Genomic DNA, 24,132 nt, shown 5'->3' with positions numbered 1-24,132 from the left:
CATACCACCCAGATATTGCGTATAATGATGCCACTTTGGTCGTCCGGCCCTTTTTGACAGATATGAGTTACAAGGAAGCAGTGCTGCAAAAACTGGCTCAAAAATGAATCTAACAAACTAGGACTGGCCCTTCTGCAATCACACAGTGTAGTCAACCATTGCTGTATGTGCTAATGCATCTTTGAAAATTAAAAATACAAGCAATATGTTCTACTAAGGAAACTATCATCATAATGTAAGAGAAATTCTGTTGTGTTACAATAAAGTTGATATCATTTTTTTGCATACGAGGGTATTTAGAAATGGCGTCTAACAAAAGTTGCTACTGTTTTGCATTATGGAAAATGTATAATTCAGAGTTTTTTCAAGCTTTACCTAAACTAGCAAAGCAATGTGCAGGAAATCTTGGTTTCTGGCTCTTCTGTCACCGGAGGGCCTCGTCAAGTATGTTATTAAGATAACAGAAAAAGTCATTTCGCTGCATTCACGTTAAATTTCAATCACATCTAAATTTTGTGCTTCGAAGTACATTTAGATACCATTAAAGGCAACTTGTAAACATCATCATCAAGTGCATTTATTGTGGTTAAGTATGCGATTAAATGCACAATTACACAATATTAGCACATTTAGTGGACTGTTCCTGCCCAACATTCAGTCAATGATCCCTTCTTTGTCCCCCTTCTTTAGAGTACAGCTAAAACTCCAGAGTCCTCAAAATAAGGGAATCTTATCCTAATGTGACTAATTTAGCCAGTTATTTGAGCCTCTCTGAACTGTCTCTGTTCTGTATCCTCTCAACTATGCCCTGAATTCTACTGATATTTCAGGGTTTAGAAGTTGCTGAGCAGTTGGTAGCTGCCAACACTTCCAGGGTCTCTGAGCTGCCCAAGTTATCTCGTCCAAACCACATGAACTGCTCCCCTGCTTGTGCCGAAGCTGCCTCTGCAGACCTCAGCTTGTGGTTGTGGGGGAACCGCCTGGCTCTGTTTGGAACATTGATGCTCGTCATCGCTGCAAAGTCACTTTGGTAGGCGGTAAGGTTGCGCTTGGTCTCTTCAGTGCTGCTTTCGGCTCCAACCTGACACAGGCAGAAGTGGGAGTTGTTCTGCCTGCGATCATCAGGACATTTCCTCAGTCCCACACCCTGAGGTACACCAACATGAAAAAGATGCAGTTTTCTTTAAAGTTAATGTGTTGATGGATCTGGGAAGTTAAGTAATGTCCTGAAATTTTCACTACATACTCACTTGAGAGAAGACTGACATGTTGTCTTTTAAGGCAAGCTTGTTGTCATGACAAGAGAGAGGATACTCTCTGGATTTCTAGAAGCAGAATGGACAGAGCCACTAAAAATGAAAACCACTAAATACACCGAGAAATACACAAGGAGATCATTTAAGACCTTCGGCAATGACTATAATGTGAAAAGCAGCCAAGCCAAGCATTGTGTTGGGGACATACACACCTGCTGAGATTTACATTTAGGATAGCGCTTGAAGTTCAAAGCCTGAGGCAACGATGTTTTGATCTGAGTCAGCATAATCCCAGTGCTTGTACAAGTTTCACGAGATCTTGTCTCACTTTCTGGCAGAACTGGATGAGCAAACTTAGAGCAAAATGACAGATGATAACTGCGCATGCATTTTCTTAATGTTGCGATGACTATTTCGGTGATGAAATGAAGAATCTCTTACCCATTTGCCATCATTGCTCATCAAAGAATATCGTTTTCCACCTTTTACCATTCTGACAGAGTGTGAGACGTTGAGCCTACCGATTGGTTTTACCAGCACACAACACACTTTCTGTCCAACTTAACAACTAATCAACTGGTGGCTATGGAAACATGCAGAAAACAAACATCCTGAAATCTGAGCCCAGATCACCATGGAGATGGGGATCTGGAATTCTGACAGAAACGGGGGGAAAAAAAAAACCAACTGAATATCTATGATTTATTTTACTAATTAAACAGATCCATTTATGACAGCATGCGTACTGAACACTCAAATAACTGATTTTTAAAATATACCACTTTAAATGTATCTCGTCTGATTTTTAAATAGAGAAACTACCCAGAGTCATTGTTCAGGAGTGCAGTTCAGGGAGCTAGGAAGCATTTGCAATAAAGGTCCCACAATATGTTTCAAAGTGGAGACAGGCGTGTTCACCACTCTGCTCCATCGTCTCTTCTTCACCGTGGGAACTGAGCAGATCAAAGGCTGTAGTTTAAGTTCAATTGTTTTCCAGTTCTTGCTCGATAAAGGGGGAAGAACAGGTCAAGTCTCCTGATCTTAGTTTCAGTCTTATAATAAAGCTAATGTTGTCATCGGGTGACAGGTCTGGACTGCAAGTTTACTCAGACTCTTACTGTAAAGCTTTGCATACAATTTTCCCTCAAATAATCTTGACTTTGTACACTGATCCTTTGTCATGGCTATGTGCTGATAACAAGACAGATGGTCCTTCTCCTCTTTGTCCCAGAGGTTTCTAAAAATAATTTTAAATGTTGACTGGCCAGACATCAGGACAATTCACTTAAACTCAGAACATCTCAAATGAGATTTGGCCCTGAGGGGGCGGCAATATTTTAGTTTTTTTCTGAGCAGAGTCAGATGGTTTTTTTTTTTAGAAATTAGATTGTTCAAGGTCAACGTCAGTCAGGAAATGTCTGTAGATGGAAGAACATGACGGAGAAAAGCCATATTAAACAAACAAACACGAGTTTCTTTATTTCTTTGAAAATTAAAAAAGAAAAACATTTAAATACAGCTACAAACTTTATTCTGGGACTGGGCTCCGTTTTTCTGTTTTAATAAGACATTTTGCATCAGCAGCTTTTTTTTTTTTTTTTAAATATGTTAAAAAAAAAAAAAACACACACAAAAAACACCCAGGTTATTAATTAATAAAACTGAAAATGATATGAGCCAGATGAACAGAGGTTGTTTCACCGGTTGACATGGGAAGGCCCGACTGTAGGACTTTACAGAATTCTTTAGAGTCCACATGTGTTGAGTTAACGAAACTTCTGAGGACTCTTGGAGAAGGGTAACTTTGGTGATGTCGCTAAATTTAGGTACACATTTAAATTAGAAACTAGAGTGCATATTTAAATCAATATTTACATAAATAAAAACAAAAGAAAAATATAGATAAACCATTTGTCCTTAAATTTGCACTCACTGATTATCATTCTGTCATCAATTTTTTTGTCCCGGTCTACACGAACACTGAGGAAGACGGGCAACAGGTAACGGTGTTTGACTAAACTTTTGTTGCAGCTGAGGCACAGTTGAAGTCCTTGTGTCCCTTGTACAGATCCATTTTATTATGGACTCCTGAAGATAAGATGAGCAAGTCAAAAGGTTCAAATGACAGAATCTGGCTAAATATTAAGTTGAAACTATTGAAAAGAATCAAAATGTTTGGTTAGCAAGAAAAAAAAAAAAAAAAAAAAAAAAGGATTTGCACAGCATAATCTGCATTTAGAGAATAGCCAATGTCCAGACATGTTTAAAACCCTCAAACTTATGCATCCTGTTGGAAACCATGTCAGAAGCTAAGCCAAGTTCTTCATTCTTTCATTGACCCAAAATAATTCAAATCTTTGAATACCAAGACTGAAAATACTTGAATCAAATATTAAAAAACCCACCATGTGAAAAGGTTGGTTTTAATGAAAAGCCTTGCTGAAGCAGCACTGAGTTAGCCTAGAAATATAGACGCCCCTAGCGGCCGAAAATGGAATTTGCTCCGGGGCATGTACAGCTTTTTGCTGTACGGGTCTGGCTTGCTAGGCTAGCACTGAGTTGAAGTAGTATCAAATTAGGAAGCACAATCGTTGTTTCAAATGCATCATGTATAAATATTTGGGTGAGAATTCTTACTCTGAAAGACTGATGGAGTCGTTTCTTTTACACGAGTCGATGAGCTTGCTGTTGTGGGACCGCACTCTTTTCCCTTCTCCCTCTGGAGGTGCCTCTTCAGCTGTTTGGCCAGATGTTGCCACCTGGTAAAGTGTAGTAATGCGAGACAAACTAAAATCTCCAAAATGTGATCACCGTCATTCCAAGTGTCCAAATCGTTGTCTTTGAGTCTTGTTCGTCACACAGAACAAACATGCGTCCCCTTACCTTTCCTGTGTGACATTGTATCGATTCAGCCTGTCTGCTTCCCCCCTCTTCTCTTCAATCCATCGCTGCAACAGTTGTTCTTCGTCTCTACGAGCCTGCGCCAGTGCCTCCTTCAGTCCTTTCTGCTCCAAACGCAGGACTGATAACTCTTTGGCCTGACTTTCTATGGTGAACTCAAATTCTGAGAGGGTCGCCTTCAAGTTGTTACTCCCTTTAGCCAGAGTAAGGGCCTCTTGACGGTATTGGGACACACTGAAAGCACAATTTTGATTTATTGATTGCTTTGTAGTACTATCATTTCGCACTTTTAGAAGCTGGATTTTAGGTCACAAGTTTAGTCACCAATACAGAAAAACAACAAGCTGTTTGAGCTGTAGATGTATGCTTCTCAATCTATGTGGTTCCACCAATTTGCCACCAGAGCTGATTTGTGGTTAAGCTTTAGATTTTTCAGCCTGCTTGTATATGGAAACTACTGGATTCTAGAGGGAGGCCTAATCTTTCAAGAGATTCAAAACATTTTTGAAGGAGTAGCTGCAGATTAATAAATGCGTTAAATTATATAAATGCGTCATCGTTTTACACGCATGTTTGTTTGTCGCTTGTACGTTGGCCATGTGAACTGACAGACTGCAAAATACCGTGACTGCCAGTACTGTAGTTCAGCCTCTTTCAGATACAGGACAGTTGTCAGGTCGGAGACGGTTTGAGACAGCTGGGGAGACAAACAAAGTATGCACTGATTAAGTAATGGCAGGACATCACCAGTTTAAAGGTCACTGCCTGCACATACCAGACAGAGATGGCCAAATGGTCTCCCTGTTCTGACCTGATTACCTTGACAATAATCAATTTACTGGGCTAAAAAGCACAAAAACAAATACTTTTAGAATATCACATGCATGCCAAATGCCCATTAGAAATATGAGCAAACTGATGATGCTTAATTTGTCAGAATGCTAAATCTATGGCGTTTATAACTGGATTAGTCCTCATTTAACCCACCTTGTCTGCCAGGTGCTCACTCTCTCTCAGCTGGAGTTGAAGGAGTCTGGTGTTTCTCCCAACTTCAACTCCACCTCGTTCAAAACTACAAATGAAATACAGCATCAAAAATAAAAAAAAAATTAAGGTTTGAACAGAAAAAGCAGCTAAATGGCTGATGCAAGTTATGTTCATTTCTGCATTTCTAACCTCTTACACTGGACGTCATCCAAAATATGTTTGCGGATTTCAAAACGTTCCTCCAGCTGAGACACTGAAGAAAAACAGACAGATGCACGTAGGCTAAGACAATGACCATCTGGAATAAATAAAGAAAAAAAGAAAAACAGAATACATGAGACTTACAGGTTGTGAAAACGCCAACAAATGGAAGTTTTTCTTTGTGATCTCTCTGCTGAATTCGCGCACGCACGTGATTTTTCCAGCTTTCCATCGTAGAAACAAAATGACGGTTCACGTTTTGGTCACAGTTCCTGAAGATGTCGAGGAACAGATCACAGGTGAATTTGATTTCCGAGAAGTCAAAGACAGAGTCGTCTACTCGAAGCCATCAGCCAAAGAATTTATGTCTCACAGCAAAGTTTCACAGCTCCTCCCTGTTTAGTCAGCAGCGTGACATTTCCCTGGATACAATTCCTGACCAGATCCCTAATATAATATAATATAATATGCTAAATTGTTAATTCATGTGGTCTGCATGTATAAAAACGACACGATTTATCATAAAAAAATTGTAAATGCTTTAAGCATTTTGATATTTATGTTAAACTGCAGTAGCTTTATACATTTTTGACCCAATGTCAAGAATATATGTTACCTATTTTACCCACGTATCCACTATATTTGTTACCGATAAGGCCTTCATATAATATAATATAATATAATATAATATAATATAATATAATATAATATAATATAATATAATGCATTTTGCCACTTTTTCACATCTGAGTATTTGTACGTTTTTATACATTTTGTTGCAAATGCAAAATATATGTTTTCAGACTGTTAAAGATATATAAATAGCAAACATCCTGATAGCAACACATCCATGTTGCCAGAGCACTGAATTAAAAAAAACAAAAGAGAAAATACAGAACTTGCTCAACTTTTCTAGAAGGTACTTCTAAAAGTACTTCCGGGTTAAACACTTTTTTACAATAAATCGTTCCATTTGAAATATTCACCTTGACGACGTTGTTTTTACATCTAAATATCTTCATTTATTTTTATTATTATTATTTCTAAGAAAAACTAAACGCATTTTCACCGTGAAAATGAGTTGTAAGATGATTTTTGCAGGTCGTCTTACCCTGAAACAGGAAGTTGTTATGTGCCTACCGCTAACGTGTGATCTGTAAGCAGACTGGCTGATGATGGAATGTAGAGAGACTGAGGAGGCATATGAGACTTGTAGAACAACACTCGTGTCGGTTACAAAACAACAACAAACTGCCATATAAGTGTTTAGGTGTAGTTTCATAGCCGGGTTGTTTAACTGCACTCATATTTCGACAACTGTATTTATTAGCATCGCTCTTTCTGTGAGCTAGCTTGAGAAGCTGTTGAACTCTCTCGCTAAAATTCACATAACACACGTTACTGAACTAATGCATTGCTGTTTAATGGGTTAGCCAAGCCATGGATATGTTGTCTGATTGTTAAGAAGTCTATGCTATCGGGAGTGAGCAGTCATTTGTCCGGTATGAACTCATCGGTTGGGGACAGAGAGCCTGGGATCCCCTTGGATAATGTCAAGGAAGACATTGGTGGTCCTATCTGCACTGGGGATTATAACAAACATGTAAGTGACTTTGTGAGAAGAACAACAAGGTAACAATGTCTGATGCTGCATAACATGATTTATTTACTGTTTGAAAACATGCTTAAACTGTCTTTATGTAGACTCAACAAGCTACAGGTACGACCTTTTATTCAACTACTGTCACTTGTAGTAGCATACAGTGCTCAATTAAAAATAACAGGCATGGATACCAAGATCTAAATTACTCATCATTTAACAAGTAAAACTCCCAACTTTTTGGTTACTCTCACCAACTTATCGTGTGATATGCAACTTTATTATTTTATAGGAGTCTGCAATATGCTCAGGCAACAGCGAAGTAAAGAGCCGTGCTGTGGTCAAATACTCAGCTGCCCCACCTCCAGCCACTTACTCTCTCCTGCAGGAGAAGACGGACCTGAAGCTGCCACCCGCCAACTGGCTGAGAGAGAATCCCCAGCTGGGCAGCGCTGGCACCACTGTTTTAGGCTCCAGCAGCAAAAGCAAACCTTTTTCCAGGTAAAACCTGTCATAAGCACAGATTACTGTTTTTTTATTTTTGTTTTTTTATCGCTTGAGCGTTGGCTGGTCAAGTTGTGGTAGACTAGGTTAGTTAATGCTGATTAAAGAACTACCTTCCCATTTTGGGAATATATTAAGTGACTTAAGGGGCAGTATGTGTGACTACAGTTTGGAGACATTAAGATACAAGTCAAAGGTTTATTCAGAAGGTGAAAGCATTGCTTACTATACTCTATTTTTTTGTTGTGAAAACGCTGCTCAGAAGGCTCCTACTGTTGATCTGAATTAATGATGAAGACTGATCAGAACTAGCTGGTGTGCCCACATTAGTACAGTGTGTACAAAGCTGTAGTTTGAACCAGCGGAAACAAGAAGCACAGGATAACTTCTCGGTGCATCACTGAAAGTTCTTTCAGTGGGTAAATTGATAACAGAGATTACTTAGCAGAAGCCTGTAGTTAGCACCAATCAGTCAGTCAGTTTTTGATCAGTTTTTGATCTATTGATTTAGTTCCTTTTCATCTTTGCAGTTTTGGAATAGCCTACGACTTCATTGATTGCATCGGGGATGATGTGGATGTGGTGTCAGACTCAGAGGTTTGTGGAGCCGTTCCAAAGCTGTTTTTTTGCGTCTGTCATGTACAGACGCACGGCTGATGATAACACCTGTTTTCCGTCATCTTCAGAACATCAAGAAGCTTTTGAAAATTCCCTACAGCAAGTCCCATGTTAGTATGGCTGTTCACCGTGTCGGGAGGACGTTGCTTTTGGACGAGCTGGACATTCAAGAGCTCTTCAGGAGATCATCTCAGGTACAGTTGGAACGTTTTTCATTTTCTTTGATTTTGTAAACGCAATTTCTATGACAGTAACTTTTGAGTATGTTTTTTTTCGTTCTTGTTGCAGACAGGGGATTGGACATGGCTAAAAGAATTTTACCAACGGTTGATAGATCAGAAATGGCAGAGGAAAAAGAAAAGTAAAGAGCACTGGTATCAGAAGGCCATCCTGTCAAAGTTCCTCTACTACAGGTGAGGATATTTTGCGTTGCTTGAATGAGCTTGGTTTAGCAGTAAGGTTACACCTACTTTTAAGATGCATCGTCTTCAGTCTTAAACCATTACAACCTGTCTTTCCTGCAGTATAAACGGTGATGGGGCTGCAGAGCCTGTATCGGACAACTCAAATGATGCCAGTGAGGAGATTGGAGCAGAGGAGTACAGCTCCTCATGGCCTACCACTTTCACCAGCACAGCGTCTGATGCAGAAGAATCAGATGCTCCAAAACAGGTGATGTAGCTATCACACAGTCCATTAGAATTCTTTGGTGGGAAAGCCAGATTTGAAATCGATCCCTTGGACTAAATTTTGGTCTCAGCTGGTAATCACGTTTGCAGCTTTTTGTCTTAAGTTCGATTTATTGGAAAAAAATAAAACATTGTTGCTTTTAAATGTGCAGGAAAGTGTTTCTGTGGACAGCGAGTTTGCTCTCGATCAGGTGATGTCAGTACCCAAGGAGCAAAACCTTCCTACTCTCTTCAACGAAGGGGAGAACAGTCAGGTAACATAAGAGTTTCCTTTTCTTTTATGCCACCCTGCTCCAGCTGCTATCTCATGTGTAATATAAAGGTAAGCACATGGTTACGTGCTTTTCTATGTCACTTGTTTTACAGGGTTTAAGGAACGATTTTGTTCGAAACATCATGTGGACATTTGAGGACATCCACATGCTGGTTGGGTCCAACATGCCTATTTTTGGAGGTGGTCGCTATCCTGCTGTCAGCCTGAGACTCAGGTTGGATCTTTAATCTATTTGCTCCCATTAGATTAATGTTAATTCAGTTGTAAAACAATAACGTATTCATGTGTTTTCATTGTTTTGCACTTCCTGATTCTGTGTCTGCAAATTCATGTTCACACACGATTGAATAGAACATAGATAGGTGATATATAGTATATCTGTGGAATATACTGTACACTGATTGCAGCAGGTAAAAATTCCTCTATGTAGCTTGTTTTTTTTTTTTTTAATTTTCATTTCGCCGACCACATGTGGAGAACCAAAAATGTCTCTTTCTATGCAGCAGCCTCCTGAGAATCCCACATAGCTCCCACATACTGTTCCTGCTCAGTGTGATGTTTAACACGCAACTCTCCGTGTCTTCTTTCAGGGACAACAATAAACCAATCAACATTTTGACAGGCATCGACTACTGGCTTGACAATCTGATGTGCAATGTTCCAGAACTCGTCATGTGTTTCCACGTCAATGGCATTGTTCAGGTAAATCATCGTCAACCCGGAAAAAGGTTTCAAACGTTAATTTTGTATTTGAACGAGCAAGAGAGCCGAATTAAAGTCTTGAGGTTTGCTCAAATAGTATTTTTCCTAGAGAATGTATAATTAGTGCAAATACCAAGAATTATTTAGGTGATAGCCACGATAACAGCTGGCCCGACACTCTAAAATGCTTGTTCAGCATACGAAAAGCAGCACCTGATATACATAATACTTCATGTACTTTTCCTAGAATATTTTCTTACAATGACCTTGTCAGATTTGCATTGCAGTTGTAGTTTAAACTGTGTTGAATGATCCAGCGACACTTTGCATTTATCATTTTAACTTTCATAAAGGATGCTCCAGTGTTTCCTGCATTTGAGAAGATGATAAAGGATGAAATTAAGCTCTTTTCTATAACATTTAGAGAATTTGACCAGCTCTTATTATGGTTGCCACGTACATACTTTCAGCTAATATTACTCAGCTGGGAGTCTTGCTAAGCAAAAAATAAAAAATAAAAGTCTGCCCTGCTTTTCTGCTCCTTATCTTTAACCGAAGACCCATTAAAGCTGCTCTCACATAGGTTGCGATGTGTTATAGGTTTAACAAGGGCTCAGCGCAGGGGGGAAGGATGGGCATGTGCAAGTTTGGTGCCAGATGATCCAGGAAGTAGCTAGTTTTGATGCAGGATGCATGTGTGGATGTCAGAAGAAAACCCCTGGCATTACTTTAACTGATGATGATGAGCACAAGGAGAAGAGCAGCAGCTTCGAGGGTTTGGGTTAGTTTTCAGTCCAAAGTTCAGATTCCCTTCGACTGGAATCATCGACATGCCATCACAGAGTGCAGCGTCCAAGCTTAACTTGTTTTAACTTGAACGTCACGCGGTGCTGAGCAGATCCATTCTTGCCTCCTGAAACTCAAAGACCTGAACGGGTTCTGATGCGGAGCAGTACTCCAAGGCCAGTGGGGATGCAGGGGGACGAAAACAGTCACATGTAATGAGTAAAGACAAACACGTTGGCATTAGCTTATCTCAGAAAAAATGCAGGAACATGATAATGTAAGAGCACCACACAGTGCGGTTCCTGAATTAATTTGCATGCTAATATTATCAGGAAAGCTTTTTTTGTTGACATTCAATTACCAGCCTCGACACGAATTGCTAGAAGTCTAACCCCATTCTTCTGCTGTGGTGATCTTGTCAGGACAGAATAGGCTCTTGAATTGAATTTCTCTCACTCTTTTTTTTGTCCTGATGCTTTTCCTTTCAGAAATATGAGATGATAAAAACAGAGGACATCCCTCTTTTGGAGAACTCGACTTTCTCTACAAGAGTAGTGAAAGACATCGCCCAAAATATCCTCTCCTTCCTAAAGTCCAACTGCACTAAAGAGGGCCACACTTATTGGCTTTTCAAAGGTGGGAATCAAAGTCTTTTGTGTTGGTGCATGTTGAGCTGTGCGCTGTGTGATTATCTCATATGTTGTGTGGGCTTCTCTTGAATTTACAGCGAGTGGCAGTGACATTGTGAAGCTTTATGATCTTACCACTCTGTGTGAAGAAGCTGAGGAAGAAAAATGCCAGAATCCATTCACTCTGCCCGTAGCTGTGTTACTATACAAGTGAGTATCCGTGGTATAAACAGGATAGGGGCATATTTGCGTGGGATTTGTCTGTATTTTGTAAAATTGTTAGATCAGTTTGATCAATTTTATTCAGGAGTTGAAAAGTTTTTGGAAAAATTCTCCCAAAAAAACCAACTTTTTTTTTTCTGAGTTATGTGCACAAGATTGAAATTTGTTAAGGAATACTTCAAATTGAAAATCTTAACAAACTTCTGTCCTTCTTTGACTTTGTGGTGCAGAGTTGCCAGCAACTTGATGCTGAAGGCGACGCAAAACAGAAAGCACTATGGCAAAGTCAGAACTTTGCTCTTAAACTGCGTCAAGCTTCTTGACCAGGAGAGGCATCCTCAGGTAGGTGTGGCTTTAGAAAGATACTTCCACTGTCAAAGTTAGAATTAGAGGTAGGAAACAGTAAAAGTTAAGGTAGTCAACACACCTGGTAAATAGCCGTCACTGTGTATTTTGATTCTTTTAAGCCTTTGCTCTTTGTTCAATACATTCTTATTCTGTCGAGAAAGCTCAAGGTGAAAGAAGTGACCAAACGTTCAAATGCGATAGCTTTGATGAGACTGAACGTGACTCCAGCATTGTGCGCAGATCATTGCCTCGGCTCACTACATGCTGTCAGAGCTGTTCCAGCTCGATGAGCCTCCAGAAGAAGATGGAGGGGAGTCGCTGCGGGCCGGTGGCTCAGAAGACAGCTACAGTGATGAAGACCGGGAAGATGAGGAGGAGGATCTGACAGAGGACAGCGATGAGAGTGACTCCTACAGTAACTGCTGCAGGCCTCAGGATGACAGTAAAGCAGTGGCTGTTATCCGCTCTGTATGGGAGCTGTCGGTCCCGGAGAAATACAAATCGACTCACCAAATCAGAGTAAGTGATTGGATGCATCGTAAGTTAAGGAGGGGTTCACACTGTGAAATACGGAAACACAAAATAATAATCTATTATTTATTTATTTATTATTTTCTGCAGCCAAGTTCGGCTTTCCCTGTTTCTCAAGACAAAGAGGAGCGATGCAGACACGTCCTGAGCTACGTACTGAAGGCAAGTTTCTGTATAATAATGTTTAGGGTGGGAAATGCCTCCCCAGGGGGGCTGCAAACCATTTAAGGGAAGGCTCTATGAACAGAGGTTTGGAAATATTATATTAGTTTTCAAAAGAATAACTTTATTGTTTGGGAAACATTAGTCTATGGGGAGCTTGACTGTTTTTCATAGATGCCTTAGCACAAACCATTTAGGGACATTGTGTAGCTTCTACATGTTAAACAGCTAGATGTTTTCTTGGCTCACTTGCTGTGAGTGTGCATGGGATCAAACAACATCCTTGAATTAAGCAAAGCTAAGTTAAAATGCGGTATGAGTGTGGTGCTCAGATGTCTCAGATTGTGAAATGTTCCATTTTAGAGGATATGCAAGGCTACAAATTGTATAATAAATGGAAAATGTTCCATCTTCATATCAAACCCTGCTTACAGGTCTTTTACAACATCCGTTATTGTACTGTATTTGTAAAAATGAAATTGTAAAGTCTTTTGTTATTCTTTAAAGCTGCCTCTGGTGATTTCAGTGTCTGTTCTTTTGAAATGATAAAACTGCAATACGAGATCGCTTCAAGCACAACGCCTGAACTTTTGGTGAACTGCTGGCAGTGAAGATGCATTGTGATTGCATTGCTAAATCGGAGGAGTTATTTTTTAGTGAATGGCTGTAAAATAATCCACAGGGGTTGAAGGCAGTGGATGGCACCATCAAGAAGGAGAGCGATCTCCCTGCTGCAGATCCTAACACACCCATTCCCCTTAAATATGAGGATGGAGGCACCTCTGCTGCTGAGAAAGGCATATCGCTCCTCATTGAAAGAGGTCAGTCTACAGTCCTTATTTCAGAAATGATGTAATAATAATGCAGGCCTAAACGTCACCTTTTCTGATCTTTCCACATTTGTTTAACCAGTGGGGCCTATGCAGGCGGACCAGAAGCATCCCACCCGCTCGGGGATGATCCCTGGCTCCTGGCAGCACCGTATGAAGCTGCAGCTTTTCCTCAAAGCCTCCAAGGCCTACTACGTGCTGTCGGACGCAGCCACTAACCTGCTGAAGTATGGGCGAGCGTTACGTTACATCAAGTTATCTCTGCAGTGTTATGGTGAGGTCATTTGGTCATGTGTTTTGGGAATGTATTATTGTACAATTATTAATGCATATTGAAATAATTTCAATTCAAAATACATTTCCGTACGGACGAACCAAATCTCCATTGTAATTATAAGAAGTGACTTTCAATTTTCTTTTTAAAGCAGTATAGTGACTCGGTTCTTTTATGTCCTTTCCTCCGTTCACCCTTTCTGCTGTTTCTCCCAGATACCTACTGCTCAGTGAGTGGAATGCTGCACCCACAGGTGCTGCAGTTTCACAGCCAGTGCCTTTCTCTGTGTGGGGACATCCAGCTGATGTTGGCCCAGAATGCCAGCAACAGAGCAGCTTACCTGGAGGAATACAGCTATCAGACCAAAGAGGACCAGGAGATCCTGCACAGTCTGCACAGAGAGGGCAGCTGCCAGGGTCAGTCACTGCACAGAGAGGATCTAAGCTTCGAGTTGTTGTTTTTGTTGAATCATTCCATATGTAAATGATTGTATTTTTCTACCAAATAGCCTTCAGTATGGCAACAGACCTGGCCATGGACCCTGAGTACCAGCTATTCGTTAGCAGTAAATGCTACGAGGCAGCGTATGAACTGCTCATCTCGGAGGCCTTGAAAGATCATACCACAGATCAGCTGTCTCAGGTTCTCAAAAGGCTTGGAAACATCCGCAACGAGATGGGAGTCTTTTACATGAACCAGGCTGCAGCCATGCAGACGGAGAAGGAAGGTGTGTTGTGAGCCCTTTTTTTGTGTGTGTATTTCTTATTTGTTTCACACTCTCAGAATGTCTTGTCTTGGCTCGTTTATTTTTGGAATGCTTTTTAGTTGATAAGAAATACATTTAGTGAAAATATGGAGTAAAACAAAATGTTTCCCTGGGCCGCTCCCCCTTCAGTGAAAAAGTCGGTGTCCGCAGCAGAGCAGGAGCTGTGGAAAAAGAGTTTTGCCTTCTTCGAGAAAGGAATGAAGGACTTTGAAGCCATCAGGGACAGCACCAACACTGCCTTGCTGCTGTGTAACACAGGCAGGCTGATGAGAATCTGTGCTCAGGGCCACTGCTCCATTTCTGCCAACGAGAGCAGAGGGGAGTTCTCACCTGAAGAGGCTCTTTACTACAACAAGGTGCCATTTCAACACTCCTCTGAGTTGTTTTTTTCTGCTAGTCTTGCTGATCTTTACTACTTCAAAAGGCTTCCTTCTAATGTTGTGAAATTTCGAACCCCAGGCCATAGACTATTACTTACGAGCTATGAAGTCGCTGGGAAGCAGAGAGAGCCACTCAGCTGTATGGGACAGTGTAAACTGGGAGTTGTCCACTACATATTTCACCCTGGCTACACTTCTGCAGGACTACGCTCCTCTATCCAGAAAGGCCCAGGAGCAGGTGGGTTTATACAGTACAAAACATTTCAACTTATTGGAATAGTTTCGCCTTTTTTGCATTTGACACGACCCTCGAAATCATCTGTTCTGGTTTGTGTCCTCCCAGATTGAGCGGGAGGTGACGGAGGCGATGATGAAGTCCCTCAAATACTGCGACCTGCAGACTGAGTCGGCTCGTCAGCCGCTTTACCAGTACAGAGCTGCTACCATCCACCACCGCCTGGCCTCCATGTACCACAGCTGCTTTCGCAACCAGGTGGGAAACAGTCTTTTTAATTCTATAAGGTTTTTGTTTCTCTAAATATCTTATATCCAAACAGTTTCATTCTCTTATAAATCCTATCTTTCCTCGATCTGATTTTATTTTATTTTTTTCATGTGTGCCATGAGTTAAAGATACTTTTCTCCGGAACAAGAAAAAAAACAGGATGTGTGTTCTCCATCCATGCAGCAGCTGGTTATTGCTGGGGAGACTTGTGATTTTCTGGCTGTAATTGTGTGACAGGTGGGAGATGAGCACTTGAGGAAGCAGCATCGCAGCCTGGCAGAGCTCCACTACAGCAAGGCTGTCTCTTTATTCCTCAGCCTCAAAGATGCACCCTGTGAGCTGTTCCGCACATTGCTGGAGAGGGTGGCTTTTGCTGAGTTTACTATGGCGGGTGAGCACCTTTTCATCATGATGAATAATAGAACTCTGGCAGCAATGTTTGGCTCTTGTTGTGAGGGAAAGGACTGAATCGGAGAACACAATAACATTCTTTTGCAAAGCCTCTTACAGTTATGTGGCGTATTGTGTTTCCAAAGGTCAGAGCAGCAGCGTTGCTAAGCTTAAGAGCTTGACAGGAGCATTGGATATCATGACAGAAACTCGCCATGCTTTCCAGCTCATCTGTAAAGAGCTTCTGGAAGAGCAGGAAGAAGTAAGTTTCAGAGGGGAAAATATGTCCTTTTCTTATTAGTTCCAAAGCTTTGCTCTGTTACGCATCCTCAATTGTTTTTTTTTACTTTTTTCTTTTTACTTCTTGTCCTGTAGTCAAGTGATCTGCCTGCTGCCGAATCAGCAGCCTCTCCTGATGTTACCAGTGGCTCCACATCTGGACTGGATCTCCATGAAGTGATGAAATTAATTGGCGTATTTGAGCCAAGTTTTTCCTTCCTGCTGCTGCAAGTGATCAAACTGATGACAACAATGAAGCGGAAAGCAAGGTGAGCAACATTCCTACATTGTGCTGAAATGCTTTCCTGCCTCCACAATCATCCCTTCTGACCAGCTCATCTGTGTTCATTCCAGCAATAAAGATGATGAGACGCTAAAAGTCTACAAGAACGTGTACTCGAAGCTACTGCGCGCTGAGAAAAATGCACCTCTCCTCGGTCGTGTTGAGCTCTACTTTGAGCTTCTGCAGCAGCTGAGCACGGAAACGGGACGTGATGAGGCAGGAGCGCATAAAGTGTGAAAAATGAGAAACCACCCGTGTGTATGGGTCAAGGCTTTTTGCTCTTTGACATGGACTTTGTCAGAGGTGTGACGGATGTCAAGGACGTACAGCGACTGGTATTAACAGGCACAAACTCAGGCTTTCGAAGCAAATTCACCTCCTGCGCCTTTAAAATTCATTCAGCATTTGCTTCCCAGGTTTCAAACTGTACAATTTTTGTGAAGAGTTGAAACTTCAGAAAAGTTAATTTTCTAACTGCTCGAACACGTGAGGATCCCATGTGAAGGTTGAGTTTTTTTTTATCATACAAAATACAAATAGCCAGGATTTTGTAATCTTTCTGCAAACAAAAGCATAGACCATGGAACATTTGAAGGCTTGTATTATCACTTGTAAATTCTATACATAGGGGTGTAAATGGAGATGCATAATTTAGGATAAGCCACAATTAAATATACGACGAATGGTGTCTTTGATATTTGGTAAAACTGTGAATGTAATAAGTTGAAGTGTGACTGAAAGGTTAGGTAAACTGCATCATTTGCTTTCAGAACAACAGTGTGCAATATTTAAGCAGCATTCAATGCAAACTCACAAGGCAAGGTTGTCTGCATTGCGGTGTGTATAAATGTGAATTCAGATCAGCTTGGTTTGCCGTGAGAAATTAAAGGATTTGAAAATCCTATACACCGAATTTCTGTTTTATCTCCGTGAAACTGCACATTTCTCTTTAAGGTGCTCCCCACGGTGGAGGTAGAGCTTTTTGGACAAATATATCACAAGATTTTCTAACAGTTGGTGGCCTGTCATTTTTTTTGGCAGTGGTCATTGCTGCACCATTCAGCACCGAAGGACATGATGTTTTCACTGCGGTGTCGGTGAACTGGGTCACCCAACTGCTAATGAAGTGGACGCACAGCAGATGGAACTGAAGGCGCATCCAAATGCACCTCATTAATCGGACTTAGCCCTCTGTGCTGTGGGGAACTGATTGTTGGACAGTTATAATGCAACACACTCATTAAGATTCAATAGAAACCGACTAAAAAGTACTCAAACTAATAAAAAAAAGTGACGTAAGAACTTCAATATATTATTTTACTTTATATCGCCACTCAATGACAAATGCAGAACAAGATAGTGTGATTATAAAAGAGGGATGAAGGGCACAAATAAAGTGAAGCAACGCTCTAACAACGTATTAAATTCTGTGATGACTACTCGGTTATCCAGATGGTGTGTTGCTGGGCACTAAATCCAGATTATTGAATCACCACTGAGAACAGTGGGTCTGTCACTCATTGTATGACACAGCGTTCAGAAGTCTGATCCTCTTGGGGTTCCTCTTGCACTTTGTGTTTCTCCTTTCGATACTGAGAAGCTCCGTGGCTCAAGGTGTTTTGGAGGATGTCTTTGCTCTCACTAGATGGTAAGTTGCAGAAAAAGTACTGCGGTGTCATCTGAATGAACCTACAAGTGGACAGAAAACCGGGTTAAGTGCATTACAAAAAAGTTTCAGGTACATTTTTCCTTGTGCTGAATTGAAATGATTTATAATTCATTTCAAATTGCAAATAACATGGGTTATATTATGAGTGACACCCATTTCTGATAAGGATGATTTTTTTTTTTTAAAGGGACAAAGGCCACAGAGTATTCACTCTGTCCATTAAGCTGCAGCTCCATATTCCCACAGATCTGTGCAATCCATAATCCTCTCTCCAGCCAGCAGATACTAGAGAACAGGGTTGTACAGCACAGCTAGTCTCTGCTGAACTGGGGCATTACATGGTTCAAAAGGAACGGGGAATGTGTCTGTCTGATTACATTTAAGCCTCTTCAAAATGCTACAATACAAGGGTTTTCTAATCTGTACTTTTACAAGAGACTGCAGTCTTTTGAGTTAAACTGCTCCATATCCAGTCATTAAAATGCTAGGCTTACTCCTCTGGTGTTATCTGGGTAACAGTGCGGAGGCAGTTGTCCTCTGAGAAGGTGTGCTCATGGAAGAGCACCCACTCCGGCAGGCCCAGCTTGGGGCCCTTGGCCCCGTAGCCAGACAGAGGATGGATCTGTGCCACATGCTTATGAGTCAGTATGAAGTAGTTCCCTGATCCATCCACATCCCGCGCCACCTGAGGGGAGATCAGAGCCAAAACAAAGGTCACTCCCTAAAAAGACGACTGAATAAGCATCATACTTTGTTTTACCATGGGAGCTAACCCTAACCCAAAAATGAAAAAGCATAAAACTTAGTTAACAAGAAAAGGCTAAAACCTTTCCAAATATTACTAAAGAAGTGGCAGTCAGAGGCGCAAGACAGCATCAGGCCCTGTAGCTAAAAACTGAAACTGAAGGTTTTGATTAAGGGAAAATCCTGAAAGGAAATATTGCCAATATGTGGGAGGTGTTATTGGGTCATTTCCAAACAACTTGAAGTCCACCCATCTACAGTAAGAATGATTCATTTAACAAGTGTAAAGTAATTCAAGATAGTTGACAATCTTCCAAGGAATATACATCCCAACATGTTCACCACAAGGTCATACCATGATGCTCAGGGAACCTGCAAAAAACCTGAGTGCTGCATAGCCAGCTCTATGGACCACATTACGTTCGTGTTTGAATGTTAAAGCTCAAGAAGAAACAGTTGGAAAAAAAACTCAACAATTATGGTGTGTCTGGAAGAAACGATTACTTCAAGTTATTGCTTCTAAATGTGGTTCCAATGAATCATCGGGTGTACTTAGTTTTTCAGACACTAATTCTGTGTGGGATAATTCTGACACATTTTCATATGTTGTGTTGTTTTTCAACTGAGGTGTATTAACCTTATTATAAGTCCTGGTAAGGGCCAGATGATTTTTTGTATTATTTATGTCCTGATGCATAAAGCCTTAGAACTGAAAGAGGCTGTTCCTTCTCTATTGCGCGACTTTAAGTGTGTACGAAAAGAGCAGAACTGTCCTTTGAAGAATAAGAAATGGAAGTGGTTGAAATGTTTGTTGGCCTTGAAAGCAATGACAGCAACTTCAAGTCAGTTGAAGCAAGAGGTTTTAAAAGTACTTCAATAATATTGAATAGGTAATATTAAAGAAAAGCAGTCAAATTCAGGATCCTGATGCACTAAAATTACAAGGCAGCAAGGCATCACAATTACAGTGAGAAGATTGTATGATTGTAACTGTAAATATTAGTGACCAAAATGGAAATGATTCAGTATCTCTTAATCACCTCCATTCTAAATGAGAAAAAAACACATTCACGTTTTAATATGCCCATATTCTGTGAACATTATTTGGGGACGTGTAATTGCTCATGATTAAACTCTTCTAAATTTAGCTTAGAAGAGTTGAGAGTTTTCTCGAATGATATCTAACCTGCATGAAAAAACCTGCGAGGAGGGCTCTCTTAATGTTGATGGTGTTGCTTCGGGAGCCGAAGGCGGGCACCGAGATGGGCAGCTCGATTCTCTTCAGAGTGTCGGTGAGCTCGGCACAAAGAGCATCAACCATCTGCAGAGCGGTGTGGTTTAGGAAGAAATCCTGACACCACTTCTCCTCATTACCGTCTGACAGAGAAGGAGGAGAGAGACAAAAAGTGAAGCCAGAATCAATGATAACACCAGTATAATCCCAACTTTATAACGTTATCTAACTGATTACTGAAAATGGTCCCTTTCAAATATCTGTAAATTTGTTTTGTTCTCATTTATTGATAAATTATCTTAACATATCTATATGTACGTTTTTGTGTTTTCCCTGTAGATAATATGTTCTAATAAACTCACATGGATCATGCTGGCACTGCTTGAAGGCTTTGTAGATGTTTATAAGGGTGAAGTGGTCTCCGTCTGGGTGCTGGAACTTCATGTGGCACTGGGTCGCCTCCGGCTTTAGCTCCACAGGAGGAACCATGAGGCATGTTGGTACTAAAAAAAACCCAAAGAAATCTGATGATAACTGACTTTATCCAAATCAAATCAAATCAAATTTATTTGAATAGTACATTTCATGTACAAACAATTCAAAGTGCTTTACATAAAATAAAAGCATTGCAGCAGGGAGTGGAAGAAGCATTAAAATACATAAAATAATATAAAGAGAAACAAATAAAATAATCTAAATGAATTTAAAAACAAGCAACAGTCTAGATAAGTTTTTTCAGCAAACTTTATGACAAATGTACACAGTCGTGTAGATTGTGTTGAAATGTTACCTGTTAGCATGGCAGCGATGATGACCACCTCGCTGACGCAGTCAAACTCACAGGAGGCCAGCAGAGTTTTGGCCATCTGTGGCTCCAAAGGGAACTCAGACATGATGATGCCCATCTCAGACAGGTTACCATCATTATCCAGAGCTGCCAGGTAGTCTAGTTCCTCCAAAGCCTGCATGAGACCTCCAGGGTCTGGGTAGGAGAGATTTTTGGATTATAAACCGGTAAAAAGGTGAACCGCGTGGTGCTTACACAGTATTTACCAGTATTTAAACTGAGAAAATGATTAACTCTGTAAAATCAAAATAGGTAAATACTTTGACTATCCAAAGTGGTACAATCCCCCACATATACTGTCACCCTGGTGGGAATGCTCAGAGTGAATTGACAGCAGCGGATTAGGGATCTCTAATCCTAACCAACTTCCATCTGCAGTACACCACCATATATTAAAGTAAAAAGTCTTTCATGGTACAAATTTTTATTCATTTTAAAGATAAAGTGTTCCTGAAACAAACATGTTTTTCAGCAAACATCTTGGAGAAAATCTGACAAGGATAGAGGGAACCAAGAAGAAAAATATGCTACTTGCGATCATCTGTTCTCCCGTACACCAGCACCAGCATGTCAGCGCTCTAATCAACTAATGGCAGGCTCAGTGTGTTTGTGTGTGTGGGTTTGTGTGAGTGGGGGTGTATAAATCTGTGAGAACAAGCTGCACATGGAAGCAGGTCAGCTTTGAAAGGATGCTCACAGAACAGGAGCTGTCGGTTCAGCTGAAGCATGGCTCACTGCCTTCCAATAAAAAGAATTAAAAAAAAGTCCCCGTCTGTTGGACCGAAAGGGAACAAACCAACTGAACCCCAAAAATATTATCATCAGGGAGCAACAGGGGCTTAGCTGATGCAACCCACCAAAAACTTATTTTCTACAACGTTTTATTTTGTCATTCGGTTGTAACTCTCACCTGGCCTGTCGATGAAATCGCAGTGTCCCAATCCAGCGATCTCCATCCTCTTCAAGAAGAGCACCGTGGAGGTGATGTCAGACTCCACAATACGGGGGCATATCTCCGTAGGAAGCTGTCTCTCCTTTGGGTACAGACAAAAACACTTGCCTACAGGACAGAAAGATTCTTTTCATACCGGACAGCATCCTTTGAGTGGCAGCTACAGATTTAAATCAGAAGTGTTCTGTAACAGGTTATATAACTCCCTCACCTGTTGGGCCTGCCAGCTGTTTGCGGCACTCAGTTTGACCCATGCTGATTGGCTGAATGATAACTGAGTTTGTTCTGATCCGAGGATTGTAGACCTGCAACAGAACCACAATGAGTTAATCTTGTTTACAAAGAGGTCCAGTACATTTGCTTCAGTAGACTAGGTAACTAAGTAACTGATCATTAAGAGGCAAACATACTTCTGCTCTATAGTACTTTTTTTTTTTTTTTTTAACCACAAAAACAAGTCATCATGGAGGTGAAAAGGACAAACTTACATGTCTCCTCTCAAGCCCAGCATCAATAACAAAGCTTATTGAGCTAACGGCCCAAAAGAAGTCCTCATTTGGGCTGGATGTGAGAAACACTCTGCGTGTCCGGCCTGTCTCCTCCTCTCTCGGGATTGGTAGGTTTGCATGTTGGCCAGGGTGCACAGTAACTGGCAGTAGCTCACCCAGATTAGCCGGTAAATTCTGCCCCTCATGACACAAGATGCCATGAGCTAGATCTATTTCCTGGTGGAGGATGAACAAAGATGAAAATATGAGACAAATGTTTTTCAGACTTCAGATTTCATCAGTGACGGAGTGCTGCCTTTTACCTGCGTTGTCACCAGAAATACAACCACGTCTCCCTGCGCCTCAGAGTGATGGATCTCCAGCACGAGACGGAGAGCAGAGCAGAAGTAGTTGTCACCCGTGCTGCTGTACAGCACCTCCCCTGCACCCAGGGTGTCCAGGTGGATCACCGGCACTGCTGATCCTGTGAAGTGGGCCAGCTGCTTGGGGTCGGGTTCAATGGCCGACAGCAAGACCACACGGAGCTCTGGCCTCTGCAGGGTGATGTCCTTCAGCAGACCCTGGAGCACATCTGTGGCTACAGTCCTCTGGTGGGCCTGGTCCACAACTACCACACCATAACGCTCAAGCAAAGGGTCTGACATCATCTCCCTCAGGAGCATATCGTCTGTGCAGTACCTGTGGTGTTTAATGAAATGAATCGATGGTTGATATCAGGATGTCAATAACATAGATGCACTTCTGATTCATAATAGCCTGAAATAAATAATCAGGCTTCTGTGAGTGGAAGCATACGCGCTGAAATTGTGGCTTCAGTATACCTTAGGAGTGGCTTCTTAATTAAAAGAATAATTACTATGTCTACATTTCAGTTTGCTATTTAATGAGATTTCAGAGGGGATCACTTTTGTACTTTCCAGCTGCCTGTTTGTCTATCTCCCCTCTCTAATGTGCTGAGTTTCTTTGTTCCCCAGCTAACTTATGGGGGACCCACATGGTGAGTGTGACATATGGGTCGACAGGGGGCCAGGCAGCTGTGGCGGAGCCCCTGAAAAGAGTCCCTCAACCCTTTTGTTCTCCCTTTCTCTTGAGAATAAGAAAAGGAAGGGTGGTTTAGCAGTGTGTGTCATGACCAAGCATTACTGCCAAAGGAGATTTTCAGATGCTGGATACATCTGTACGTGAGAGTAGAAAGCTTTTCCACACCTGAGGACTGTCTCATGAGTGCAGCATGTTTCCAAAGGAATGTTGTACCCAACTTCATGGCCGATATTGACATCCATCTCATCAGCCACTCTTAGAGAGAGATCTACAGCCTGTTGGGAATGAATCTGCGTACAAACCACCATGCCGTGCTGGAACTGGACTGACAGGCAGAATTCTGCACACCATTGAGGAATCTGTTAAAAAATATGAACGTTTTAATTAATGATGCTTCCCCACTGAGGAAGGGGTTGAATAGTTCCCTATATATATACATATATATGCATACAAATCTCAAATATGCCTCAGTACTCACTTGAGAGCTCCTTCCACTTTTGGCAAAGCCACTGACAACAACAAACTGTCCTTTGGCCAACATGTCCATGAATTCACACTTTAATCTCCACACCGGAAGCTCCTTCCTCTCTTTCAGCAAAGAGTAAAACCTAGAGGAGTAAGGCAGTCCATCAAACTGATTAAGCTCCAAGATGTCATCATATTCTTTGTCTCCTTGACTCAAAGCTTCTGAGTCTGAACAACAGGGGGGGTTTCCCTCAAAATAGTCCTCTCCATTTAAACTGCAAACGTCCTGCGCCATCACAACTGAGCTCCCAGTCGATTTGCTTTCGAATTCATTTACAGCTCCACACAAATTAAGTTTGGAAATCTCCAGCTCTTCGTAAACTATCAGACAGCACAAAGCACCGCCTCTGCGAGTGAAGCCAAATGAAAGGCTCGCTGGGCGCCCAGCCCAGTGCTGTCATGTGGCCACTAATCCCACAGAAGTAGTGCGGTTATCAACAGTGGAGACACACACAAGCACACACACACACACACACTCTCTCACACACACACAT

General features: G+C 41.3%; 4 protein-coding genes across 4 annotated transcripts; 1 reads left to right on the top strand and 3 right to left on the bottom strand.

The window, feature by feature from the left end:
- Positions 1 to 568: 568 nt before the first annotated feature.
- tex36 (testis expressed 36) lies at positions 569 to 1,778 on the bottom strand. The gene is made up of 4 exons (XM_075484708.1): positions 1,698 to 1,778; positions 1,469 to 1,609; positions 1,251 to 1,325; positions 569 to 1,147 (listed from the first exon to the last, which is right to left on the bottom strand). Exons 1-4 carry the CDS (start codon positions 1,746 to 1,748, stop codon positions 827 to 829), a joined length of 588 nt encoding a protein of 195 aa, XP_075340823.1. The 5' UTR covers positions 1,749 to 1,778; the 3' UTR covers positions 569 to 826.
- Positions 1,779 to 3,256: 1,478 nt separating this feature from the next.
- LOC142400084 (autophagy-related protein 16) lies at positions 3,257 to 5,690 on the bottom strand. The gene is made up of 7 exons (XM_075484696.1): positions 5,490 to 5,690; positions 5,334 to 5,397; positions 5,145 to 5,229; positions 4,781 to 4,854; positions 4,140 to 4,391; positions 3,894 to 4,015; positions 3,257 to 3,344 (listed from the first exon to the last, which is right to left on the bottom strand). The coding sequence occupies exons 1-7, from the start codon at positions 5,575 to 5,577 to the stop codon at positions 3,271 to 3,273; spliced, it is 759 nt and encodes a 252-aa protein (XP_075340811.1). The 5' UTR covers positions 5,578 to 5,690; the 3' UTR covers positions 3,257 to 3,270.
- Positions 5,691 to 6,492: 802 nt separating this feature from the next.
- Positions 6,493 to 17,021, top strand: edrf1 (erythroid differentiation regulatory factor 1). Its single transcript, XM_075478439.1, has 25 exons — positions 6,493 to 6,948; positions 7,238 to 7,446; positions 7,980 to 8,046; positions 8,136 to 8,261; positions 8,356 to 8,480; positions 8,592 to 8,739; positions 8,909 to 9,010; positions 9,123 to 9,244; positions 9,621 to 9,732; positions 11,007 to 11,154; positions 11,246 to 11,357; positions 11,600 to 11,711; positions 11,958 to 12,236; positions 12,339 to 12,410; positions 13,093 to 13,231; positions 13,323 to 13,514; positions 13,730 to 13,930; positions 14,023 to 14,241; positions 14,410 to 14,636; positions 14,740 to 14,898; positions 15,004 to 15,153; positions 15,403 to 15,556; positions 15,702 to 15,817; positions 15,931 to 16,103; positions 16,189 to 17,021. Exons 1-25 carry the CDS (start codon positions 6,817 to 6,819, stop codon positions 16,352 to 16,354), a joined length of 3,762 nt encoding a protein of 1,253 aa, XP_075334554.1. The 5' UTR covers positions 6,493 to 6,816; the 3' UTR covers positions 16,355 to 17,021.
- Positions 16,841 to 24,023, bottom strand: dhx32b (DEAH (Asp-Glu-Ala-His) box polypeptide 32b). The gene is made up of 11 exons (XM_075478440.1): positions 23,592 to 24,023; positions 23,279 to 23,472; positions 22,375 to 22,750; positions 22,052 to 22,288; positions 21,775 to 21,868; positions 21,522 to 21,671; positions 20,555 to 20,746; positions 20,127 to 20,267; positions 19,717 to 19,907; positions 18,281 to 18,471; positions 16,841 to 17,806 (listed from the first exon to the last, which is right to left on the bottom strand). Exons 1-11 carry the CDS (start codon positions 23,871 to 23,873, stop codon positions 17,635 to 17,637), a joined length of 2,220 nt encoding a protein of 739 aa, XP_075334555.1. The 5' UTR covers positions 23,874 to 24,023; the 3' UTR covers positions 16,841 to 17,634.
- Positions 24,024 to 24,132: the final 109 nt, after the last annotated feature.

This window comes from Odontesthes bonariensis, chromosome 2, assembly GCF_027942865.1.
Source record: "Odontesthes bonariensis isolate fOdoBon6 chromosome 2, fOdoBon6.hap1, whole genome shotgun sequence".
Lineage (NCBI taxonomy): Eukaryota > Metazoa > Chordata > Actinopteri > Atheriniformes > Atherinopsidae > Odontesthes > Odontesthes bonariensis.
This window is presented reverse-complemented; position numbering and strand designations above follow the sequence as displayed.